At 35.7% G+C, this 27,134-nt stretch overlaps 1 protein-coding gene across 1 annotated transcript in view; it reads right to left on the minus strand.

Moving 5' to 3' along the window:
- Positions 1-21,260, minus strand: part of LOC123307452 (multiple C2 and transmembrane domain-containing protein-like) — a 123,342-nt gene extending 102,082 nt beyond the window's left edge. The window contains exon 1 of the mRNA XM_044889775.1: positions 20,930-21,260. Coding sequence (XP_044745710.1) covers positions 20,930-20,963 — 34 coding nt within the window. The 5' untranslated portion in view covers positions 20,964-21,260. The remainder of the gene's footprint in view (positions 1-20,929) is intronic.
- Between the last annotated feature and the right edge of the window lie 5,874 nt (positions 21,261-27,134).

Here is a 27,134-nt window from a genome sequence, read left to right on the forward strand (position 1 = left end):
CGGAATTGCACTATTTCACCACGTTTAGTTGAGTAAGGTTATTACTACCAAGAAAATATAGAAAGAAGGTGTAACGATACTTGATTGTTTTTAAAAATCAAGCCTCGTTTCAAATATCCGTTTCCCTGAATTTTCCAGTTGAAGCAATGCAACACCGTCTGATGGAAATTTCAGTTTCAATAAATAGTTATGCCGTTTCATTTCAGAAATATTTTTCAGAATCCTGATTAATAAATTCAAATTCCGTATAATTGAAATTTCCATCATTAATCCGCCGTGAGAATCCAAAACAAAGAAGTGTCTTTCTGCATACGCCGTTGTTTTTCCGTCACAAAAACAAACCGAATTCAGCATAAAAACAACGTGGATTGCAGGATAATGACAGTTTCTTTTAACGATAAAGAGATAAGAGCCACCGAGAATATTTCTGCTGGGGAGAATATTCGAGAATACCGAATTTTTGGATGCAATTTTGATCACATGACCGTCCACATGTAGGAGAGTTGATAAATAGGACCGCACCACCGGACGAACGTCATTCTGTATTCTGTATTCTTTGTTGATTCATTCATTATTCTTGATCGAATGTGCGATAGTTATTCATCATTTCATTCATCCTTTATTCGGCATTTGATTTCAATCCTAATGTTTTTCTAAATTCGAAGATCCTACGATCTGTTTCTTTTTCTTTTCTCTATGTGGTGGTGTGACCTTACCGGAAAAAACTGTAAGTCTTTTCTTGATATCGCATACTTCGTGATTCAAAGTTGCATTCTTTTATTTGTTTAATTGTGTTAATCCTTGTTGTTAATCCCCCTGTTTAACGAAGACTTCTGTCGCCTGCTTCTCTGGTGAACCAAGACCAATCGACGGAAGTCTCGAAGTCGTTTCACTGGTAATGCTTGGCGTGTACATCCAAGGTTGCCACGGAAAGACCACAGTAACCTATCCCGTTCTACCCCTGTTGTGTTCCGTTTAGATTTCCCGTTTACCTCAGACTTCTGTCGCCTAGTTATCTGGTGACGGAAACCAATCGGCAGAAGTCTCGAAGTTTTTCTGCTGATAATGCTTGGCGTGTACACCCAAAGTTGCCACGGAGAGACCACGATAAACTACCCCGTTATCCTGTGAATTGTAGAATTGTGTTTCACCTGCATCAAACCTGTCCCGTTTATTGAATATTTTCAATTCTGATTGGCCTGTACAATGAAAATCGCTGAAAGTGCTCGGGATTAAACCCATTTCTAAATTAACCGATTACAGAGACTTTTATCTTTTTGAGACACCCGGTAACTGTCAATTTTGTGCGAACCCCGTACATCCTTTATTGTCTCAGAAGGAATCAAAGTGACCGCTATTGATTACTTTCTTTCTTTAATACCTGATATTTTTACTGAATATAATTAATTTGAATGTTGTTTAATTCATTGATTTCACTGTGTTAATTTTGAATTACTGACCGTCGTAAGAATTTAATTGTTTTATTTCTGTTTTCCTCATTTTGAACTTGATCATGAACTGTATATATTTCTTTAGTTGGAAATGACTGTATGGTTCACTGTAATTCAGATCATTGTAGTAAATACGGTTTTAAAGTACTTGTTATCGCTTCCACCTTAGATAACCCCGAACTCTGTCTCCTACTAGTAGGTACCTGGGTGGGTTTGCTATTTCTCCCTACTGAAAGAATAGCTGGCGCTCGAGATAAAACCCTTTTGCAAACTAAACCCGTTACAAAGGCTCAATAGGAGTTCGAAAATACTCGGCTCCATTTGAAACCTCCACACGCCACGTGACACAAGCTCACATTGGCGTAACTATATAATACGACAGTGCAACGTTTTGGGTACAGGAGTTGAAGGTATTTTGAATTATCTTTTTTTAACTTCGCCTATTACTACTATCTATCGATACGCCACTGCTTACTCTTGGTTATCACAAAGTGGTAGTCTCATTACACCATAAGTGACATTGACTCTTCAGTAAACAGAACGTCCACTGAGCCATTTGGCTCCGATGCTGACTCCGAATATCCACTAACAAGCAATAGAGAGAAACTTAAGTTTTAGTAAAAATACAAAATGATCAGTGAAACTGAAGCGATTTCGAATAATGCTTGTGAAAATGATAAATCTGAATCTGAAACCGTAGCTGCGAAAGCGGGAGTAAAAAGGAAAAAACAGCAGTATTCACCAATGCAAAATACGAGGATGTATCGATATCTAGTTATCCTAGACCAGTTCCATGCATACGAAATATTGCTTCACCATAGCAACAATAACTCATTAGAAGTGTCAGTGTGAAGTTTGAGGTCAAAGAAGTAAACCAGAGTTACGCAATAAATTGAAAGAAAGAAGATGTCCAGCTAAATTGTGAAAATCGAAAAATTGGAGTATCGAGCCATCATCAAGTACTTGTAATTAAAAGGGTTAAGAGGTAAACAGATTTACGAAGATATGCTTAATACCCTAGGTGATCAAAGTCCTTCGTATGCGACCGTGAAAAGTTGGACTGCAAGCTTCAAAAGAGGTAAATTTTCCATTGAAGATGATGACCGATCGGGAAGGCCACTTTCTGTGAAAATATCGATGCAGATCAAGACATGATTTTATCAGACATCATATACATAGTTCAAGTCAATTTGGACATGAGAAAAATTGCTGCAAAATGGACCCCCAAATGTTTGAATGTTGACCAAAAGCGTGAAAGGGTGGAAGCATCGCGTTCAATCTGTGCTCGATTTGAAAACGATGTAGACTTTTCGAACCGAATTGTTACTATGGATGAGACTTGGGTACATTTCTACGATCCAGAAACAAAGCAACAATCGATGGAATGGCGACACTCTGGTTCTCCAAGACCTGAGAAGTTTCGTGTCCAAAAATCTGCTGGAAAAGTTCTTGCTTCAGTTTTTTGGGATTGCCATGAAGTAATCATGATTGATAAGGATAAGGGTAGAACAATAACCGTAGATTACTATTCGACATTACTGACCACTCTACGGGAAAAAATTGAAGGGAAAAGACGCGGAAAGCTATCCAAAGGTTCTTTTCTTGCTGGATGACGCCCCTGCACACAAATCTCATGTTGCGATGCAAAAAATTCGATATTTAGGATTTGAATTTCTAGAACACCTCCTTTGTTCACCAGATTCGGCTCCATCATCTCTTTCCTCAACTAAAAAAAGTTTGAAAGGTCCTAAATTTTCTTTCAACGAGGAGGTAATAAAAGCTGTGGAGGTCTGGTTTGCAGAGCAAGAAGAAACATTTTTTGAAAGGTCTAGAGACGTTTCAGGTTTGCTGTAATAAATGCATCCAATTAAGAGGAGAATATGTTGAGTAATAAATTATTTTGACATTGAAATTGTTTGGTTTTATAGTAGGCTAAGAATTTTTCAATATATCCTCGTAGTGATAAGTTCTAGTGGCAATACTGACAGAAATAAATTCTGTTATTCTTTCGAAATTCAGATGGATACAAGTACCAACGGCGATAATAATAAATAAGCCAAAATTATACCATGCTTTCATGAATATAAAAGAAGTGTATGCCTCGAAGTAAAAGTTGTAAGTCTAGATTCCAATTGGAGTTTCAACATGATTATTGATAATTATTCATATTTTTCTAGCCAAAAATGCAATAAATTGAAATACCTAGGTATTACTTCTATTTACTTACTTACTTATTATTACTTCTAGTCTGGAAATTAAATTTTCTAGAAATTGGCGAACCCCAGATACAGAGCTCCCATAAGGTGGCATCAAAAAAGCATTACTGTCCTTAAAGAGCCTCAACTCTTTCATTTCCATAATCATTTTCATAAACATGATTCATAGGTAACTATGAGGAAGGCAACTTTTGGCCTTGACAAATTCTCCTGAAACCGATAGATATACAGTTTATTTCTGCGAACAAATTTTAAGGGTGCTTTATAATTAGGGCGTCTTTCATATAATTTTTTGTTCAAAACCTCTTCCTCTCCAAGGTATAGAGCCCTTCAAAGTTATAGAGCAAAATAATCGATCACCTGGATTCAGAAACACCCTTATACCTTCTGTATACGCATATATACTACAAAGAGGTTTAATCCCAACTGAAATTCTAACTAAATTCATCCTTGCTTGGATCTATTTGGTATTAGATCCTTTTTCGCCGTTTTGTACACAACAAGTTCAGCTGAATGTTTTCCAACTGATGGATATGCTGTGAAACTCATCCGAGTCTAGATTCTCCAGGGTGCGAACCGCTAGTTCAGTGTATTTAGAAGAACCCCGGAGTGGAAAAGCTACGAGCAAATAAAGTACTTTGAATTCGATTCCAATTTTGTGTTTCTAGGCAACTCTCTCAAGGACCTGCGTCAGAATATTGAGAGCAAAGAGGAACTTTTTCGAACCGAAAGATGAATCCACTTCATCCATCAATCTTGAGATAAAAAAAGTCATACTTTCGAAATTTTTCAACAAGAATAGATCAATAATTTGTAGCAGAGAAACTGAAATTTCGCTTCAAAATTTCCATCGATAACGGAGAGACAGGTAAAATAGTGAAAAAGTATCTACTTCTGTGATTAGTTTATTGCATGCTAGAAATGGGCAGTAATATAAGTTTTGCTAAAAACGTTCACGTACATTACTAAATATTCCTGATGTAATTTGACAGCATTCATTATTGATCCGAGTTCGCAAATCATCCAATGACTCAGGCTGGGTAGCGTAAATCTTGGATTTCAGGTTACCCTATAGAAAAAAGTCCAGTGGAGCCAGATCAGGTGATCTGGATGGCCACTCGATATGTCCGGTCTTTCCTATCTAGGCGTGAGGATCTGAGAACTGACGCACCGGTTGAAAGAAATGAGGTGGTGGGCCGTCTTGTTGATTTTGATTGTCTTCTGCATTCTCCAATGTTTGCACGAGAGCTAAATAAATAAATAATCTTGGATTTTCGTCTGACCAATTCCGACAGTTATGTCGGAGTACAATGCCGTTAAGGTGAAATGAACACTCGTACGAAAAACAGATATCGAACATGTAGTTTTGATTTTTGAACTGGAGTCGGCGATCTGGATCATCCTCATTCAGTTCCTGAACCAATCGTATCTTATAAGGATGGAATTTATGTTGTTCAAGGATTCCCATGATTCTTGTGCATGAAGTACCAGATACAACGGACAATTTTCTAGTACTAAAGGTCGGATCTATTACTACATGACCTAAGACATCTACGTCCCACGCTTCGTCTCTTCCATGCACCCTTTTTTTGTTTCCGACTGATCCAGTTGAGTTGAATTTTGCAGCCAGTTGCACAACGTAAGCTGCGAATATATTTTTTCCAGGATGCTCTCGTTAAATAAAGCCGCTAATGTTCGCGCCGTGTCGGATACCAATGATATTCTCCAGACCAATTCAACATCGCCTCTTTCATTATTTTCGCTGTTTTTTTTTCTGACGATTTCGAAAATTTCTCATAACTTCTTTATGTTTTTGTTCTCAAATTCAAAAATAATAAATTCAATGAAGGTTTGAGTTCAAAACGAAAGTTTGCCTAATGTTTCGAAATGGTGGTGCTCGTCATTGGATTTACGTAAAGAAGGGCCTGTAGAAGGTTCAAGTTTCAGATCTGTAACTTCAAACACAGAAAAGTTATGAGAACTCTTCCGAAATCGTCAATTTAATTTTTTGCTAATAAATCTAAAACGGTTTTGACCATTCTTTGTTTCTCTGAAAAAGAGCTCGAGAATATGTCATCCGTTTTCTTCTACCTACCATAGTACTCGAGATTCCCTCAGTAGACAACAAAGTTTGCCCTCTTTCTATACTAAGTGACATTGAAAAGAACACTTATCACTTTTTGTACACATGCATATTAGGGTTAGGTAAGTAATCGATCAAAATTTGAAGAAAATCAGGCCGTAGGTAAGGAGGGATGAAGGTTAAAAGGCTTTTTAACCAAAACTATAAAAAAACGGGGGATGTTTCCACCCTCAGGTGGTTTTCCTAACAATGTCATCTTCCTCCCTAATACAGAACTGGAATATTATTTTTGGATTCTTCAAAACTCTTAGGATCTTGAGTTTGGTCCACATCACCTTTTGACGGTAAGTTCAAATACACTGCGCAAAAAAATTAACGCACATTCTGAAAATTTCAATTTTAATGGAAGTTAACTCTACATTGACTTTATAACTTATTTTTTATGTTCTCTCGGGAAGGTTTTGAACGAAACAAGACACATTAAATGGAAGAAAAATTCAGGATTTCACCGAATCTTATGTGAAAGAAGAGAAATGAACAATTTTCAAAATACTGAAATGCTGATAAGTGATTTAATACTTGGTATTTCCACCCCTTGCGTTAATCACAGCTTGGCAACGACGGTTCATACTCAAAATGAGTGATCTTAAAATGTTCTGATCTAATCCTTCCCAGATTTCTACGAGTTGGAGTCCTAAGTCATTAAGAGTAGCTGGATGATTTTCTGAACTTCTCAGCCTTGTATTGAGGTTGTCCCAAACCTGCTCAATTGGATTGAGATCTGGACTTCTTGCTGGCCATTCCATTCGAGAATGTTCGCTGCAACATTCTGGACACACTTGTATAGGAAACTCCAAACCTTTTTGCAATTCTTGTGTATGTCCACCCTTCTTCTCGCAAAACTACCGCTTGGGCACCTTCCTCTTGGGTCAAATTGCGTGTTTCGCGTTGCATAGCGATCTAGTGTGGAAAAACAAACGAAAGAAAAACTATTGATCACTAGAATTGATCGAGAACAACTGATTTTAGAATGGAGCCAATACATTCAAAATCTGATAATATCTTTTTTTTTATTCCTGCTGGAAAAAACATCTGTATTGAAGAAAACCGTTGAAAGTGGATAACATATGCATGCATAATTCTGATAAAAATAATTATCATTGAGAACACCTTCAGTTGTAGAATAAATTTGAGATTTCCATAATGTGCGTTAATTTTTTTGCGCAGTGTATTTAATTATTTCCTGAAGAATGAACGGATTTTCAAAAATGTGCTTTGGTTTCTTCGGCTGCTGAATATTTTTGCCCCATTTGGGTCAGTAGTGCTCATTTGCAAAAATTTTATGCACAGCTAAATCTGTTTATAAGAATTATTATTATTAGATATTCACCTATTCAATGGTTACCAGTTCTTTCAAAAATTGTACCGCCTTATATTCGTAAACAAACTACAGTCATTCTTGGAGTGAATTTCACTCCTTTCCAATTCTGTCCTATATTCCACAAAATATTATTCTCAGACTTACATAAGTCGCGTAAACCCTTATGATCCAACTGTTTCCTTAGTTCGAATGTAAGTGACAAGGACATTTGGCCTCCTGCATGGAATACGTGCACTATTTTCAACCAAGAATTAGTGATCCATCGAATGAAGTTACTGGTTTAGATCCTCCCAGGAAAATATGGTGTATTCTGAATCGTATAAGAACAGGTCACACCAATAGTAACTTGGAATTCGGTTGAGAGCCCTATTATTGAATTTGTGAATGCGGGGAACCAGAAGAAGCCATAAATCATCTGGTTAATCATTTATTTATTTATACGGACAAGCCATTTTACATTATAATAAAAAGAATACTATTCAAAACATAAAATCAAAAATAAGCATGAATTTCTAAAACTCTCCAAATTTCCATCTAGTAATCAAGCCTTGCGATTCGAAATATCGCTTTAGTGAAAAAATTGATGCAGAGAATAGATCCATGTCGCAACCATTCGCTGAACGAAGTGCTCTATATCGATCGAACCATTCATAGTGTAGTCGGTAGGGTTGAACCTTACGTGAAACGTTTCCCTGGATCTCAACAATATTGGCTATTCGATTCAATAAGTATTCACTTTCGACAAAATTGTTCAACAGTTTGTACACAAACATTATGTCGAAGTTTTCTCGTCTCATTTCCAGTGATCTTATTCAGTTCGGTTTGAACAACCTCGTAGCTCTCGGTTGATAAGGAAAGATCCAACTTAAAGGCTATTCATTTTAAAAATTTTCTTTGAACGCGTTCGATATTTTGTCTGTGTAGCTGGTGACCAAACGATGGTGGAATATTCAAGGATACTCCTGACATTGCTACAGTAAACTGTCTTCAAAACATTTAAATTGTTGAAATGTTTCATTGTTCTTTTCATGAATCCGAGCATTTTGAACGCTCTGTTCGTAACATATTGTATCTGATGTATGAAGTTCATTTTCGTATCGAAATACATCCCAAGATCTTTCACAATCGAAGGCTCTCTCAAGACTATCTGGTCCATTTTGTACTCAAACAGATGTGGTGATCTTAATGTATTGAATCTCATCACTTGACATTTTTCTATGTTGAATTCCATGTCATTTGCTGAACTCCACTCCATAATAGCATTCAAATCGAGTTGTAACAATTCACAATCATTGTCCCATTCATAAATTTAAGGAGGGTTCTAAGGCTATACATAAAGTTTCCGAATCTTTTCTGAATTGGGTTGTGAATTTTAGGTCCATCTGACATATAAGTAGAACTCGATTTTTTTATCGTACATTTTTCTGCTTCTGTTTTTTTTTATTCAGATAAAATTTTCGGCTAACTTGCAGAAAACTTCCCGGATTTTTCTTTTCTTAGCGGAAAGGATCAATTTTTGCACAGCGAGATGCTGTTCAATATGAAATATTTCAGCTTATTTTGTGAACAGTTTCATCTCTCACAATCCACTACTCTCACGGGGAAAAAACGTTTTTTACTCGGGTTTTTACATAGACTTATTTCCCCTATCAATATGTCTATTGATTTTTCCCTAAGCTCCTTTATCATACGCAAAAAAAAACTGTATCATATACACATTATTGTTCTATGTTAAAAATTGTAATGATCTCATGATGAAAATTCTTCCCTCCCAAAACAAAAGTTGACCTGTTTTTTTTTTAATCTTTGAAAATTCTTCGTTTTAAAGTTCTGTGCGGGGTCAAATTTTATTTGGGACACCCAATATAAGTTAGTGAAAATCAAGTTATTCAGTTTTTATATCAAATGCCAATTTTAGCTAGAAAACACAAAAACAATCTCAGGGGCATCAGTCTTTCAGTCCTTGTGATCGTTTCGGGTTTCAACCTCTTAAAATTTTTTTATGGATTTATAATCAACCACATATCAGTCAAATCTGGGAGGAGCTAAAAATCTCGAACAATTGAAAATTTGTTGCATGTAAAGGCACACATATTACTGGCTAATGAGACCTCTCGAAAGTAATCTCAGATCTCTGTTATGACTAACCATTGTAGTTCGAAAGCGTTTAACACTCTCGTAGGCTGAGTCGTGTCAAATCGATAAACCTGGTTTTCAATCATTTCCTCTGTTAACGAGCTGGCGACAAGCCAACAAAAGCGAACATACCGAAGAATAGACATTTTATTGCAAATCTCGGATGAAAGCCGTATATCAGTTGTTCTGAAAATGGTCCATGCTTATTATTTTAACGAATAACCTGTTTTCCACATTATTCGTCTGAATCCTCACCGATTGATGTTTTTTCGGATCACCGAACAGAAATACTGATATCTTCCAAATGAGATAGGAGAGCCATCGAAACAGTAGGAAAACAAAGGTTGTAATTCCTATATTGATAATTACTATAAGTACTCCTGGACGAAAATGACCTGACAGAAAAAAATTTCACCAAATTCATTTTACAATAACTTTTTTGGGTGTGCATCGATTTTGATCATTTTGTTGTTTATTTGTACCCTATTTCAATGAGTTCATCACCTAAAGTCGAGTCTGCAGGAATTTAAATTGAAATTGATTTATAAAGGGTGGGCAAAATTCAGTGTCTACTGAAGGGATATCTAGAACTATAGCAGCTAGAACAAAACTGATAACACATTCTCTAGCTCTTTTTTCTTAAATATTCGAAAACTGATAAGAGGTCTAGCCTAGCGTTCATAGATTTTGAGTTATGAACGAAAATTGAAAATTTGTCATTTTCAATGAAGCTGAATAACTCGCTTATTTGTACTCGAATTCGAAATTTGTTGTTACATTCTACAGGCACTTTTTTATGACGAATTCGAATTTAATATTATTAAATTTTTTGATTCAGTAATTTTCGAGATTCCACAGGGATTTTCGATTTTTCGAATGTAAACTATGGTTGAAAGTCCTTCCATCTTGCTGCAAATTTTTTGCTGATTTCAAAAATGTATCATATGTCGCTATTGACATGAATATAACATTAAAAAAAATTCATACTTTTTCCTGCTTTTCGATTCACTGTTTAATTTACAGTAGGCTGGCGTAACAATAGCGACCGTTGAAAATGCATTATGGTTCGTGAACTCCACATAATTCTATGTGAAGTCAACCTTCTGTGTGTCTTTCGACAGTCGAATAATTATTTCTTTCATATATTCATATCGAGATCGATATTTTCAAGACAGTAAAAGACTTTCGTCTGATCATTAAAGGAAAAAGTTTATTCAATAATTGGTTTTTCCATTTATGAAAGAAACTTAAAGAGTCAGTAATATGAAAATTACGATAATACACTATAAATATAATTTTTACAAAAAGTAAGATGATGAAAAATAGATACATCTATCAACGGTCTATCAAGTGTTCGAATTGTGAACCATCGATAGATAAGCATGCCAAACTAACACTACGTATGGCGTTCCCGATGTGAATACTGGTGACTTCTCTCAGGGCGTTTTCCGTTCTGGCTCAGCTTCACAAAGATAATGCATATTCAACGTTCGCTATGGTTATGCCAGCCTACTTATAATTCAGCAGGAAAAAGTATTAAATTTTTTTTTCTCGTGTAGTATGTATGTAAATAGCGACATATGATACATTTTTGAAATCAGCAAAAAATTGCAGCAATATGAAAGAACTTTCCACTAAAGTTTACATTTGAAAAATCAAAATTAACTGTCGTATCTCGAAAATGACTGGATCGAAGAATTCAATAATATCATATTCGAATTCGTCATAAAAAAGTGCCTGTAGAATGTAACAACAGATTTCGAATACGAGTTCAAATAAGCGAGTTATTCAGCTTCATTGAAAATGACAATTTTCCTTCATGACTCAAAATCTATTAATGTTAGGCTGGATCTGTTTTCAAGATTTCAAAACCTTCAAAAAGAAAATATTAAATTTTTAATGGATTCGGAACCATATTCTGTGACCGAATTTTTGTTGATTGGGAGCAGTTTGTAGGGTTCACATTCTGTTTTCATTGTCATTTATGTATATTTTTTGACTTGTTTGTATTTCATTCTTGTAATGATTCAACAAAATGAATTAATTATTGTTATTGTTTTCAGATTTGGATTAGTCAAGAAAAAAAAGCTCGTGAAGAGAATGTGTCATCCGTTTTCTTCTAGCTGCTATAGTTCTCGAGATCCCCTCAGTAGACAACGAATTTTGCTCACTCTTTACATCAGAGTAGAACTGAAAGTAGCAATTTTCTCTAAATTTCTGAACACATTGTGAAGGTAATTAATGACGCAATTGAGGTGTCCAAGTAGTGTTAATACCCAATTTTACTTATGTATTCTTCATAATACACACTAGATACTTCTATAGCATATTTACTCTTTCAAGTCTCCACAGTTCAAATGAGTTTCTGAAGCCTGATCTTCTCTTAACATTTTCCTGTTAAATTTACGTCAGTATATAGACATGTTTGGGAGGCTTATTCGCAACCGTCAACCGAAAAACCATTCCAGCTCTCAGAACAGCTCTTCTTGAAGAATGAGAAAACGTTCCACAACAGGCAATTCCAAATTACTTAAAATTTTAAGAGGAGAACAGGCCTCAAAAACTCATTTAGGCCCATCATGGCGTCACTAATTACCTCCACACTGCACAGTGTGTTCAGAATTTTAGAGAAAATTGCAACTTTCAGTTCTACCCTGTGAAATTCCTACAGACTCGATATCAGTTGATGAACTAGATGAAATAGTCTACAAATAGACAACAAAATGGTGAACATTTTGTTTGTCTGGTTTTTTTGTCCAGGAGTGTTGATTTTTGAAGTAGAAGAAACTTTTTTTTTCCCTACTATTATTTCGATTCGGTCAAGATAAAAAGATATAACCATTTTTTCATAATAAGATATGCAACCCTCAATAAAACAAGCTAAATCTATGACACTACATATCGATGGATCCTTGATTGAAACTTGAGAGTTGCATTCATCAAGTAGACAATTTTTCGAATTTCAGCATACATATTTTATTCTTGAATATCAAATTGCTCGAAACCGATGCATTGAACGAGAAAATCTTGGGAATACTTGTATTCAATATCTATTTGTGATCGTTTAAGTAACTTACTTACGAGTATGCTCGTGTCTCAACAATACCCTGCATATTAATATTTCATTGTGTGAAAAAATAAGTGGGTTCTTTTAAAGATATTAGTTTCGAAAATGAGGTGGCACAAAATAAAAACAAAAGAATCGTCCTCCCCCAAACCTGCCACATCAAGAAAGAGCATGGAATTGTAGGTAAGTATTTAGCAAAACTGAGTCCACTTTGAAAAACTATTAAAAGTGGGTGTATCGTTTTTTTGTGTCTTATTCTTTTCGCTTAACGTAGCGTTATTTTCATTTCGAATAAATTTATGTTTTTTTTAGAATAGGCATTTATCCTATGCCTAATTTGTGATAAAGTTTTTGCTCATTTAGAGAAGACAATTCTTGTTAATCATTATCGAAACTCTAGATACGACTCAAGTTGATGAGTAAAAAAATGGTCTGCGTCGGAAACAAATATATTAAATCATACTCATTTTTTTTCTGCTCTTTTCAAATTCGAGAAGTTTTTTATCATTGTTTTTTAAACTCGAAATTTCAAATCGACTCTATAATTTCAAGGCCAGAACTGAAATTCATCAATGTGTTGATTGTTGACTGATCTTTCATACCCATTTCTCCAAACTTTTATTGCTCAATCAACCATTTAACATTCAGTTCCCAAAATAAAGTTCTGAAAGATTGGCAGGGGTCTTTACAAAACTTTGATTGTTCAATTAACGGTCCACTCGATTTCCAAAAATGAAATCAGTGATATTTTTCATTTCTGAATAAATTGAAGAAATAGCAATCGAGAATCATTGAATAGACGTGTACTCGTATGTAGTTAATAATATAATGAACGAACGGTATTCTGAATGACTTTGATTTATGATTTTAAAAATATGGTGTTTCATTGATTAACAGATTTTCAATGATTCTCTTTGTCATGATAATTTTAACTTTTTATCATTATTCAATCTTTGATAATAGTGTTAATTTCTTATACTATACCTCATAGACAACAAACTCTGGAAAAATTTTCTTAAGTAAAACTTCCACTAGAGACCGATGCAATTTACAAACAATTCCGGATTTTTTCATTAGTAAAACAGATGATTCGATTTCAAGTAGCCACTGAACATAATATCAGTTCCGGATAATATGATTTACCATCGAAAGGAGATGTGGATAACAGTGGCGTATATAAGACTTAATTTTGGGGAAATAGAATATGCTTTGGACTATGATGGAAAATAATAATGATCAAATAAAATGAAAAAACAAATTAAACTAGAAAAGAAATTGGAAAGACTGTTTTCGAAGCAAACTCGAAAGAGCAGAAAAAAGGTTAAAAATATTACAATACATGAGGTGCAGATATACCATATGCATTTTTTCTATTACCTATTTGTAATTTTAACAACTGAAGAAAATCTGTTGTATGTTCATGAATCAATTTATCGAAAAAGAATTTCCTGAAAAAATACAAAAAACATGTGAATATTGCACATACGCAAAAATCCTATTATAATTAGAAGATAAAAAAAGCTTTCCTTTTTCCATCGAGCAATCATAGAGTGTTCTCCTCCCTTCTTTATTTTCATGGCTGATTAGGTCATTCTGTATATTTAATCAGGATCTCGATACTTGAACATAAAAGTGAGGTTTCATGGATTGAATTGAAAATTGGGAATAATATTGTTCGAAAAATTCAATGAAAATAACGATCATGTACAACAATTTTTCACCTTCGATACGAATGGCTCTTGTGGATCTTGAGGATTTGCAAAATAGATCCAAATATTGTTCAGTTCCTGGAAAACGCCGTGTCAACCTAACGGACTAGTCTTCAAATGAAAGCAGCAGATGGCTCCATTACAACAGGACCTATTCCAATAAGACGTGGAAGTTTCCAAGGAGACTCGCTGAGCCCTCTGTGGTTCTGCATGGGCCTGAATCCTTTGTCTCATAGATTGAATTCTACGGACAACAGATTTGCCATCAAGAGCGGCAGTAGAACTATGATGAAACTGAATCATCTCCTTTACATGGACGATATGAAACTCGTCGCATCTTCTAAAAAACAAATGCAACAGATGCTAAAAATGGTGGAAGGATTCTCGGAAGATATCAAGAAATTTGGACTGGAAAAATGTCGTCTTCTCAATATAACATATAACGAGAGGCAAATTAATTAATAAACTCAAACAAGGTGCGGAAATTGAAGCATTAAAAGGAGAAAATACAAGTATTTAGGCATCAAACAGGCAAGAAAAATCAATCAGACCCAGATGAAGAAAGAATTAACGGAGGAGTTCACTCGAAGATTGAGAAGGATAATGAGAACTGGCAAGAATCTGATAAAAGCGATTAATACCTACGCTTGCTCAGCACTGAGCTACTCATTCATCTCTTGGACCACCACCGACTTAGCAGCCTTACAGAGTAAAATAATGACAATGCTGACAAAATATCATAAACGAGATCATAAACATCAAAAAGCTCAATAGAACGGCCACGACACCCTGGGGGTAGGAGAATTGTTGATTTGTCCAACCGTATGTCTCAAGAAATTGAAGGACTTCGAAAATATTTCCTGAACAAGGCTGTTTCGTCAGAACTTCATCGAGTAGTTTGTGTTGCTGATAGTACTCCGATGAAGCTACAACAGGACTACTTGGAAACCGTCGAATACTCTGTAGAAAGCAAAATGCAGAAATTGATTAACAAACCTCTGCATGGAAGGCACCAGAACGAAGTCAACCATGATTACGTCGACATATCTGCGTCGAACTATTGGTTGACTTCTGGAAGGTTGTTTCCCCAAACCGAGGTCTTTATCCTCGCCACCCAAGATCAAGTGATTCCAACAGGGACAGGGAACTACATGAATATATAGCCAAAAATGGCTCAGTGGTGGACGGTAGCTATCGTTATGGCTATGCGACACATGAAACTATCCAGCACATCACCGGAGGATGTCAGAAGTTCGCGAGCCCGAAGTACAAAAATGGACGTGATGCTGTTTCCAAGATTTATCACCAAGAATTGGCAATAAAATACCAACTTCTAAGGTCAAAGAAGGTTCCCTATTACAATTACCATCCGGATGCTGTATTGGAACCGGTCTCACAGACCGGAAAATAACTCACAATAGACCTGACCTCATCTTCTTGAATAAGGATGGGAACAGAGCACTATTCATCGACGCAGCGATTCCAAATATGTAATAACAATCTTCTAGAAAAAATTCCAAAATACAGAGATCTAGAGGAATAAACCAGGAGACAGTGGCAGCTGAAAGATATCAAGACCATTCCTATTGTCATTTCATCTACAGGCCTGAAAACTACCAGTGAACTTGATGAAACTTCAGTTGGAACGAAAATATTTATGGTCATGCAGAAGGCGGTACTGCTCGGAACGGCGAGATCTGTACGGAAGTACATGGGGAATGCAGAGGAACACCGTCTGCTCCGACAGGAAGTATGGGTGGATCTGGATTCCAACCAGCAAATAGCCAAGGAGCGACCCGAACCCGTCCACCAACCCTTTTGGGATATGTGAATGTTCCTCTGGAGTGTGTGAAAGCCGTAAGGGTAAAGTCATTAAAATCACTCACCGATTCAGCACATTCTCAATGTTTATATTTATCATTGCAGATACAAAGCCAAATCATTCTGCTTTCAAAAGTCCGACGAAAGTTATCAGCAGGGAAACTGGGGGCATTTTTTTATGTCTATAGGTGACTGTGAAGACAGCCAAGCTGTTCGTAACAGAAATTTTGTTTTTACTGAGATTTCCACATATCCTTAAGCTTCCTTTTGTAGCTGGAGGTTAGAGCATCCTCATCATAATAGGGTTGTTTCCAGAGCATCTTTCTGTCTCATTTTTTCATTTTCATATCAACCCTCTGTTGTATCAGCCACTGGTGAAAATTGCTGCATTCATTTTTTTTGATTACCACCTGCCAATTCGGCTAACTCCTTAATCCTCGCATTCGTTTGTCTCTATCAAATTTTCAAGAAACAATCGCAAAACCTATACATTTCTGTGAGTCAAGTTAAGATGAAGGGTATAAGGGGTTCATTTCAGGACTTGAGTCGATTTTAATTCAGGTTCTGCCTTCATTTGACCTAAAATTTCGAAGCATGAACGAGTTCCTTCTTTTCTAGAAATCAAACAAACAATAAAAGATTGTTTTCGATGAAACGTCCGTCTTTCAGATCTTTGCCTCTAAAAATTCCAAGATAATTGTTGGGCAGTCTGTTATTACAGCTATAAGGAAAGGTTGTCGTGTCTTTTTCCAGTTTCAATACACCTAAATCACTTTTACCGTCACGCGATGGAAGAGGCGAAAACGCATTTTATTATTCAGAAGCTTTGTTGTTCGAGAACGGTTTTCTAAGAAGCAAATAAACAGCAGATTTCCCAAAACTATTGCTACGCTATCAACGATTTGACATACATTCGGAGTTCAGAATCAAGAAGGAGGCGCAGATCACCAATTCGTCAGGAGGCTGATGACGTCATTAGAGGCTAAACTGACAGTAGCGTAGGTTATCTGGACGAAAATAATCGAGAATAATAAGTAATTTCAGTGCGTGAATGGACTAGAAGTTCTGAGAAGACTTTTACCGAAACTTTTACAAGTTGGTGGTCTTTATTATTGAAGGTGTTTGAAAAGGCTGTGATACTAGTGTACAGGGTGTTTTCAAAGGTGAGGCTTTTTTATGACAGATGGAAGAACTCATCAAAATAAGTCGTTTAACCAAAAATTGTATATATAAAATATCCAAGATGGCTGAGATACAACCCCTACAAGTTCGAAGAAATTTCATTGAATTTCAAGTACGGTACTGTGGAAGGTGACTCCGGCATCGCCAAAACTAAACAGAACATAAACATATGGCTGGACAATGAATGCTTCAATACCAAGTTCATGCGATTAGATGCTTAAGGCAATTTTGAGAGAATCATAATTGTTGTATCGTACAATTTAGGGTGAAAAAAATGTAGAAAATCGAGGCAGTTTCTTGAAGGTGCTTATTTATTTATTTATTTATTTATTTATTTACGGTACTACCATTTTACAAAGAAAAAAAAATATAAACAGATACAAAAAAAAAAGGTGTGGTAGTTATGTTGAAAAAGTACTATGATCATTTCATCCCATTTTTATGACGATTGTTGGAATGGTCGAACAAGAAGATTGTGATGTCCATTGTGTGAAAATTCGTGAATAATTTAGACGAATTTTATTGGTGAGATTTTGAAGTACATATTATTCTATTTTTTACACTTATGTCCTAAGTCTCTTCTGTCAGTTGGTATGGAAATGAGCCATTTCATAAAATCGTGTAGGTTACTAAAAAATACTGAGAACAATTCGGCGATCCCAAGTTTCCATTTTCATTACCACGTAAATATCGAACGAGCGAACATCCTAAACGAAACCTCATGGTCGAATCAGGAGATAAGTTTTTTCCCACTGCTAATAACAGCTCATTCCCTGCAAAATCTATGACACTACACATCTATGGATCTTTCAAACAGAGTTGCATTCAGCCAAATTACCCAGTTTTCCGAATTTCACAGATATTTTTTAGTTTTGAACATCAAATTACTCGAAAACGGCGCATTATACGAGAAGTCGAGAAAATATGGATAATACTTTCATTTCACAAAACGTTCAAATATTCATTAGATAGCGCCCAACATAGTTTCAAGAGTGGTATTTTTATGGTACGTAAAATGGTCATAATGAGAAAACTGGAAGACCTGGGTGATATCTTGTATTCGAAGAAAATTAATCAAACTAAATGAAAAACGATATTCCGAAATTTATTTCATTCGATGAAACCGTTTGTGAGAGAGAACTAAAAATAAAATTTTCTATGGTTTTTCAACAGCCTATATCTTTTAAAGGATTCGGAAAAATGGTAAAGGAAAAAAGTGCTTCTTTCGACCTCAAGAATATCTACTTTAAAAATATCTGTACGAGTCAGGGACTCGCCCTGTATACTCTGAATCAAAAAAGAACATGGGTGTGGAATATGTAAAAACATCATAGGGTTTAAGTATATTTTAGAAAATTAATGTAACTAGTATATCACTGAAGTGGCGTAGGCTGAAGAAAAAATCTTTGACTACGCCACTGCATTTTTTGAAAATTTTTAGGGTTTTCACTCCCAATCTCTGAAACAAAATCAATTAAAAAAGTGAAATAAACGTAAATTCTAGCACTAATTTGTCAGGAGCAAATCAACTAGAAAAAATTGTTGCTGACAATGAACTGAAAATAAAGAACTTTGAAATTATAATTTTATATTGACAATTAATGTCAAACAAAAGATACTATTCAGAAAATTTTCGAAAATTGATTTTCGTCTGATGAAGGAGTCTGATACAGACTCCGAAACGTTACAATATAAAATTATAATTTCAACATTCTTTATTTTCAGTTCATTGTCAGGCAACAATTTTTTCTAGTTGATTTTCTTCTGACAAGTTAGTGCAAGAATTTACACAGGAGCAAATCGTTTATTTCACTTTTTTAATTGATTTTGTTTAGGAGATTTTGAGTGAGTTTCAGGAAATAAGTTATCAAATGCCCCAATGTTATAAGCCTATATTGATTATTTATGTATTAAAATTTTTAAAGGACTCATTATCCTTCTGTCTGTAGCATAATAAGGCCTTTATACAGGGTTTCAGAAAAGGTTCAACTTTGTTTTTCTTCACATCAGGAGTTTAAGTTTAGTTAAGAATAAAATTTGGTGATTGAAGTTCGGAGAAAGAACAATATTTTTTCGATGAGGAAAACAGAATACAAACCTGCAATATAGTGGAAAATCCCAGTCTCCTAAAAAAAAATCAATTGAAAAATTTGATTACACGATTTGCTCCTGCGTAAATTCTTGCACTAATTTATCAGGAGCAAATCAAGTAGAAAAAATTGTTGCCTGACAATGAACTGAAAATGAATAACTTTGAAATTAAAATTTTATATTGTAACGTTTCGGAGTCTATATCAGGAAACGCAGAATCCTCTCAGAATGAATTTTAATCGATACGCCACTGCAGTCTACATGAAAAAGTTTCTGTAGAATGTTACATTTGATTTTCGATATCACTTAAAGTTGAAAAATGAGTTTTCACTTATAACTTGAAAACAAAAGAAGACAGAGGGATGCGGTTTTGGCCATTATTCATCCTTTGAAAATCGAGGTCGAAAACGTGACATCCATTTTTCCCTAGCTCTTACGGTTACAGAGCTGTCATTCAATCCAATCGAATTTTGTCCACCCTGTACAGGTTGGGCAAAATTCGTTGTCTACTGAGAGGATCTCGAGTACTATAGCAGCTAAAAGAAAACTGATGACACATTTCCGAGCTTTTTTTCAGAGGAACAAAGCATTGTGAAAATCTTAGCCTCCTACAATTCTTCGTTTTTGAGTTATTAGCAGAAAATTACTCATAACATTAGTTAGGTACAGAACTGAAAGTTGAACCTTCCAGAGGCACTTCACGTAGGATCCATGTAGTACAAAATATTTTTTAACTTCGAATCATTAGGCGAACTTTCGTTTTTTCAAATGAAAATTTCTATTGAATCTGTTATTTTTGAATTGGAAAAAAATTTTTCGTCAGTAGATTTTACGTGTAAAAGTGCCTGAGAAGGTTCAAGTTTCTGATCTGTAACTTCCAAGGACACAAAATTTATGAGAACTTTTCGAAATCGTCAAAACTGAATTTCTCCGTATAACTCAAAATCTAAAAATGATAGGCCGGTTCTGTTGTCAGATTCAGATTAGTCAGGAAAAAAGAGCTCGAGAATGTGTCATCCGTTTTCTTCTAGCTGCTGTAGTTCTCGAGATCCCCTCAGTAGACAACGAGTTATGCCCAACCTGTACACTAACTATGAAACACCCTGTAAACATCAACATTACATCACCTAGATTATCGCCTATTTACTTTAGCTTTGACAGTCCGAGTCGAAGATGCAAACCCACTCATTCTTGGCATCCAAAGTGTGAATTGAACAGTTTAACTTCGAAAATGAATGAATACACATATTCATTCATGTCGACAAACATGCTTTACTCCTAATATTTAAAATTACTCCTGTCCTTTTTGCCAAAACTTCCGTCCCATCGTAGATCGTACGCAATGCGTAAATCTAGGAAGGAAATGCGTGTACTGCTCTCTACACAGAGAGCAAAATTGAGCACAAAACAAAATTTTCACACTTACGCCGAGTCAAATTGGAGAATTTGTTTCTTGAACTTTGTCCAACGTGTTCATCCCACATTTTCGTAATATGAGAGAATTTGGAACGTCTACTTTTTTTCATATGAGCAAACACATTACGAATTCGTAAAGGAATAAGTAGTTGTTCCTATTCTACCTATCTATCTCTGATGGCAAAAGGAAAATGATTCATTTTTCTCAATATAAGATGATGTGACAGGAAATGAAGATATATCAGACGATAACCTATCGAAATGTAAAGCTTAACTCGAGTATTTTTGAGATAACACCGGCGTATGAGTCGATAGTTGGAAACTATGATATAAAAAGGGGGATATACTGTTAAGGCTTCATCAAATTCCTACTTACTGAAGGAAATATCACAGTAATCAGACGGATTCATATTTTTAACCTTTATGAGGTGTTTTTCGGTTTTCTATCAGTCTCCACTAAAAACTACTAAGAACTTTTGACGGTTATAACAGCACATCATCAGATAGCAGATCTACGATCTATCTTTCACTTAGATCAGAGCGATGGTACTGAATATTCCATCTCCGGCTAATTGTCATTTTCGCGAAATATCGCTTGGTCTTTTGCAGGTTATATTTCGACCGATAACGTGTTGCCGTCACGACGCACGTCGCCTGTAGACTGGCGCTAGGCGTCCGTCTTATCGATTCTGCCCTCGCTCACTGGATAGCAGACGCGTTCCCGCACTGCTCGTGAAAATATACGATTTCGCTGGAATCCGCTCAAACATTTCCCTTCCGGTTCCGTTCGTCGGGAAAGCAACAGTAAGTTTTGTAATTGCGGCGGACTTAAAGCGTGTCGAAATATTTTAATTAATCGGTGACGTGACCGATGCGGTTTTCGTTGGCCGTTTGGTAGTGAGTCATCGGGATCTTTACCCTTTTCATTTTTTCGAGTGAAACCAACGCTTTTACTTCGTCACGACAAAACTTTTTTAATATGTGTGGAGTACAGGGGGGTGCGCCTAATGGCTCTAACACATGGAAACTTTCGACGTTACTTACGAAACTTTCATATGCAGGAAACAGCTTTTAGTTGTTTAGTTAATCGTTGATCAGTACTTTCAAGTTTTCAGCTCCCGAAGCCTGTACTGGGTTGAAATGAAGTGACAGTTCAGTCTCTACTTACGTGCAGTTGAATGGATGCAAGCCAAGGTGATTTTTCGGGAAGCAACACTTCCAATTTTCATAGAACTTTTTCATTCGAAAGCCTGTTATTTAATTTTGAAATCGGGCACTTTTCAAATGAATCATGACGGAACTCGATGCGTTATACATCTACATAATAATAAATTTACAAATAGACTTAGAAACAAACTTATAATTTCTTAGGGATGCTTGCGACTGTGTGGCTTCCTGTGACTGAAGAGACCCAACCGTGACCAACAGATCCTTCATCCACACCAAGGGGGTGAAACTCCCTCTTCTATGGTCCAATCTAAAACCAAATATGGCCGACATGAATTTCCGGTTGAGGTGACAGCTGCAGTCAAAACCAAATTAACCTAATTCTTTTGGCTGACAACCCTAATAGCACACAACGTCCATGGGACGTACAATTCATGTCCATTTAACGTCGGAACGTCCATGGACTTGATTTGTATGTCCTTTGGACGTCCGTTTCCGGACAGTTTTAGGACGTCCACGATATATATCCATTGTTAGTCCGATTCATGTACAATGTCCGTATCGGATATCCATTGGATGCCCGTGATAGACATAATACGGACTATATATATATATATCATATAGTTCCAAAATAGTTCCTGACCGACTTAATACAGGCAATGTCAAAAATAGTCCTTACTGGATATCCATTAGTTCTCCGTGATGAACATATTACGGACCATATAACTTATACATATATATTACATGGTCCGTATAACGTCCATCACGTACACCTAGTGGATATCCGGTAGGGACATCTTTTGAATGTCCTCACCGGATATTCACTAGGAGTCCGTAATGGATGTAATATGGACCAAATAACATTAGTATATATTACATGGTCCGTATAACGTCCATGACGGACACCTATTGGATATCCGGTAGGGACATCTTTTGAATGTCCATACTGGAAATTCACTAGGTAGGAGTCCGTAAGGGACTTAATATGGACCAAATAACATGTATATGTTACATGGTCCGTATAACGTCCATCACGGACACCTAGTGGATATCCGGTAGGGACATCTTTTGAATGTCCATACCGGATATTCACTAGGAGTCCGTAATGGACGTAATATGGACCAAATTACATATACACATTACATGGTCCGTATAACGTCCATCACGGATACCTAGTGGATATCCGGTAGGGACATCTTTTGAATATCCATACCGGATATTCACTAGGAGTCCGTAATATGGACCAAATAATACATACATGTATATCAATGAACACCAAAATTTAATATTATTTTTCACTAAACTCCATTTTTCCGCTTTGTAGTATATGAATATCTTATGAATATTATATTATGTATAACGTTATGATGAACGAAGACTAAATACTTGAGTAATTATTATTATAAAATAATCTATGTTTGAGTTTTAAGACTTCAGTTTTTATTATATGGTATTTCTGTATTAATCGACTACTATTCCATAAATCAGTTAACAATATAATGTATATGTTCCTACAAGTAGGTATATCGTATAGTCTCGGTAGCTAGGACTGTTGCAGCGAAGACTCAGTAATGCGATGTCCCCACGTACTCGCGAGTTCGAATCCGGGCCTAGTGTAAAAACTTTCTAGTAAGTATGGATGAAAATGAGAAACACACAGAAAAAATAACATCTGCGTCTGAGTGTAAGACATTGGGTTCTAGGACATTAAAATTCTAATAGATAGGATAGCCAACGTCGTGGTAAATGTTTGTACCGTTGAGATAGCTAATGATGTTCCCAACGGGATATCCATGAGACGTCCGCGATGGACGTCCAAATTCGGTTCAAAGTTGTGACATTTGTACGTCCCTCGGATGGCCATAGAACGTCCATTGTACCAGAAATGGACGTCCCATGGATGTCCGTAATGTCCGAAGAGGACGTCCTATGGATGTCCATAGGACTACTTTGTGCTATTAGGGAACCTGCTGACGTTTCAAAAACCATGTTTTAAATTTTTTAATATTTACATTTCATTATTTAACTGAAAAGTTACTTCCCTACAACATAACGGGGCGGATTATTTAGGAGATTCAAGTGCAGATTCAAGGAGATGTAACTTACGAACGACCGAATGTTGAATATTATTTTCATCTATTCTGATACTCGTGATCAGGTAGGTTGAGATATTTTTGATCTCTGAATTTCTTATCATTCCAATTCTACATCAATCACTTTGTTACTATGTTATTTACTAAGCTTTCTCTATCTTCATTCTCTTTTTTCTGTTTTAGATATTATTTCAATTTCGAGATGAACAAGGGAACAAGAAAATTTATCACAATGAAAGAGCCGGCGCGATATTTTAAATAGCTCATTATGTGAATAAATTCAATATAACTACACATTTATAGGGACAAATTTTTGCTGAGATTTTTATCTTGGTTATTTTGTATCATACTATATGTGGATGTTACTTGATTTCCATTTCCTCTGCTTATACTGAGATTTTATATGGGGAACAGGTTTTACGATCAATAATTCTATTTCTTCTCAAATACCATATTGTTTGATATATTTCATCCTCAATATGTATTTGCATTTTGCTGACTGATAAAGAAATGTGCTCCTCTGGAAAATACTATTTATAGAATTTTTACGAAAAATAAATAACTTTCTCCTACCTTGATGTTATTTCTTATGTAATGTAAATTTACAGCTTCTATCATGAATTCCAAATCTGTTTTCAATATGAATGGTAGAAGTTGTAAATTTACAATGAAGTTGAAAACAATGTATATGGGAATAGTACGCCTGTAAATTCAAAATTCCCGCCATTCAATATCTACTTCCACAACCAAATATGGCGGCATATAGTAAATGACATTTGGTGTTGCCTCAGATTTCTTAGGACATTTCACTTCTTGTATATTAGTGTTCTGTGATCCACACTCTGGGCATGGATAGTCACCACAGACAAACTCTGTAGTCTCTGTAGTCACCAACCGGATCTAGCCACCGCTGTATTCTTCTCGAGTCTCCATTATAACTGTGTACCGTAGATCTCCACTGTGATCTATCTAACGCTTGTTGTTCCCAGTTATGATTGGCATTAACTGATTTTAGGGATTGCATGTAGTATATCCTTAAACCGTTTGTACTGGCCTCTTGGACTCAGTGCCGGATTATCCCAGAAGCGCACTAAGCGCGCGCTTAGGGCCCCCAACTAAAGAAGAGCCCCCCAGCTCTCCGAAAAATATCCGTTTCCGTCAGACCAAAAAAAAAGTTGTCAGAATTACATTACAGATCATAAGAATTGAACTCCACCCGACCCTGCTTTCTTATCCGTTTGTGGCCTCCAACTATAGGCCCCCCAGTTCTCCGAAAAATCCCCGTTTTCATGGGAAAAAATGGTTTATCATAATTTTATTACAAATCTCAAAAATTGCACCACACCCGACCCTGATCGTGATTTCTTATTCGTTTTTACGACGCTGTTCCAATCCTACATCTGGTAATTTTTACCAATCATTCGCATTACAATTTCTAGCCCTACTTTCTCTCTCATATTTTATGATATCTATTCCCAGAAGAAATAGGGCTTATTTTTATTTCCGACAACAGTGAAGTCCCTAATTGCAGGCATATCATAGATTTATAATAACATATAGTCTATGAGGCATATGGAATTCGCTTCGCCCACTATCGGGACTGTGCTTTGGGCTACAAATTCATGCGAACTTTTTCCCATATTTTTTAACATTTTTGAGTGTGTGAGTGAGAGTAAATATGAATAGAAAGCATGAATCAGCTGCTGAAAAGCGAAGAAAACGGAGGCAACGAGAGAAGCAGTGTGCAAAAAAGAAGAATTTCCTATCTTCATTTTTAATGGCTGCTGAATCTAACTCTATGTTTCGAAACAGGGAAATGAAAATTTGAACCCATGGAGTACCAAAACGCAGTTGAAGGAAAAGAGACGAGAAAATGAAAATTCCGTACGTGACACCCCCAGCATTATTATTGTTTTGCTCTGAGTGTACCATCAATTAATGAACCAAATAATAAAACCTTTTCTCATGACATAGCTTCATGGCCGGTAGAAAACACTGATAAAATGATTGAATAGCATATAATTAATAAACCCTGTTATATTGGGGATATTTCGAAAATAAATATTGAATATACTTGAATATAGTTTGCAAACTATTCTAAAAAACCACAAAACTGGCAACTGGTTTCAGTTACTTGAGAAATATGGCAAAGGTACTGAAAGAACATGAATGTTCAAATGAACACATATCTGCATTCAGACGAGGATGCATGAATGTTGGACGCATTGACACATAATGAATATGTCAGTTAGATGTATATAGATAAGATGTCTAAAACTCTGGTGTATTCACTGATTCGATTTTGTTTTTAATTTCGTGGGGATATGGGATCAGTTTCGTTTTTCTCACTGTAGGTAGCGCTGTTTGGAGTTTGACAGAGCATTGTCAATTGATATTTGAAAATAATTTGAATACTTCCTACGACTCACGAATATGTTCTATTTATAAACAATTATTGGTGTGTGAAAATGTATTAGTTTCGAGAAAGGGATGTAGAACATTCATTTATTCAACATGTCGTTCAGTTTTCTCTATGGACAATCAAGAACTACAGCTAAGAATTCGGTGTTGTTGGAATTTGAAGCAGAACCAAATGAGATGAACGAACATTCGGGACCGATATAGCTAAGTTTTATGGAAACTTCAGAAATGTTTCAAAGAAACTGTATTGGAAATACGTAATGTGAATTGTGAGCATGTATTGAGAATAAGAAATACATAAATCTATTCGATTCTGTTACTTGAAATATTCCTGAGTAGATATAATGAAAATTCCCTTTCCGTCAACTGAATATATTGGATATTTGACCAATCAACTGTGTTTTATTAATATCATATTGAATTATCCCCCTCACGAATTCAATTTGTCAAACGGAAATTATCTTGAAGAAAAATAGTAAATACTCCTTCGAACCCTTATTCGATAGTGTTGAAAATATTGACAGATTTGTTTTTACAAATAAAATGAAAGTGTAAATCACAAATAATCCTTAACAGCTGACAAAATGGGCCAGTTCATATTTTGAACTCGTTGATCGATATTCGATATCTATATGAACGCAAAACAAAAACAAACGAGAGATCATTGGACTTCCTTTGGTAGAACAAGGATAGAACGAAGCAAATGACATGGTGGCGCCACCACGAAACTGATCCCATATCCCCGATTTTCTGAAATGTTGATGCTTGCAAAAAGTGACAAGTGCACACACCATTGTTTTAGACATTTTAGATGTAGAGAAAAATTATTGGCGTAAAATTCTAAAAAGGATTGTCGCTACTGTGAAACTATTGGCGAATCCAAAAAATCTAGACTGAATT

The sequence above is a fragment of the Coccinella septempunctata genome, chromosome 2, assembly GCF_907165205.1.
Source record: "Coccinella septempunctata chromosome 2, icCocSept1.1, whole genome shotgun sequence".
In the NCBI taxonomy this organism is placed as follows: domain Eukaryota; kingdom Metazoa; phylum Arthropoda; class Insecta; order Coleoptera; family Coccinellidae; genus Coccinella; species Coccinella septempunctata.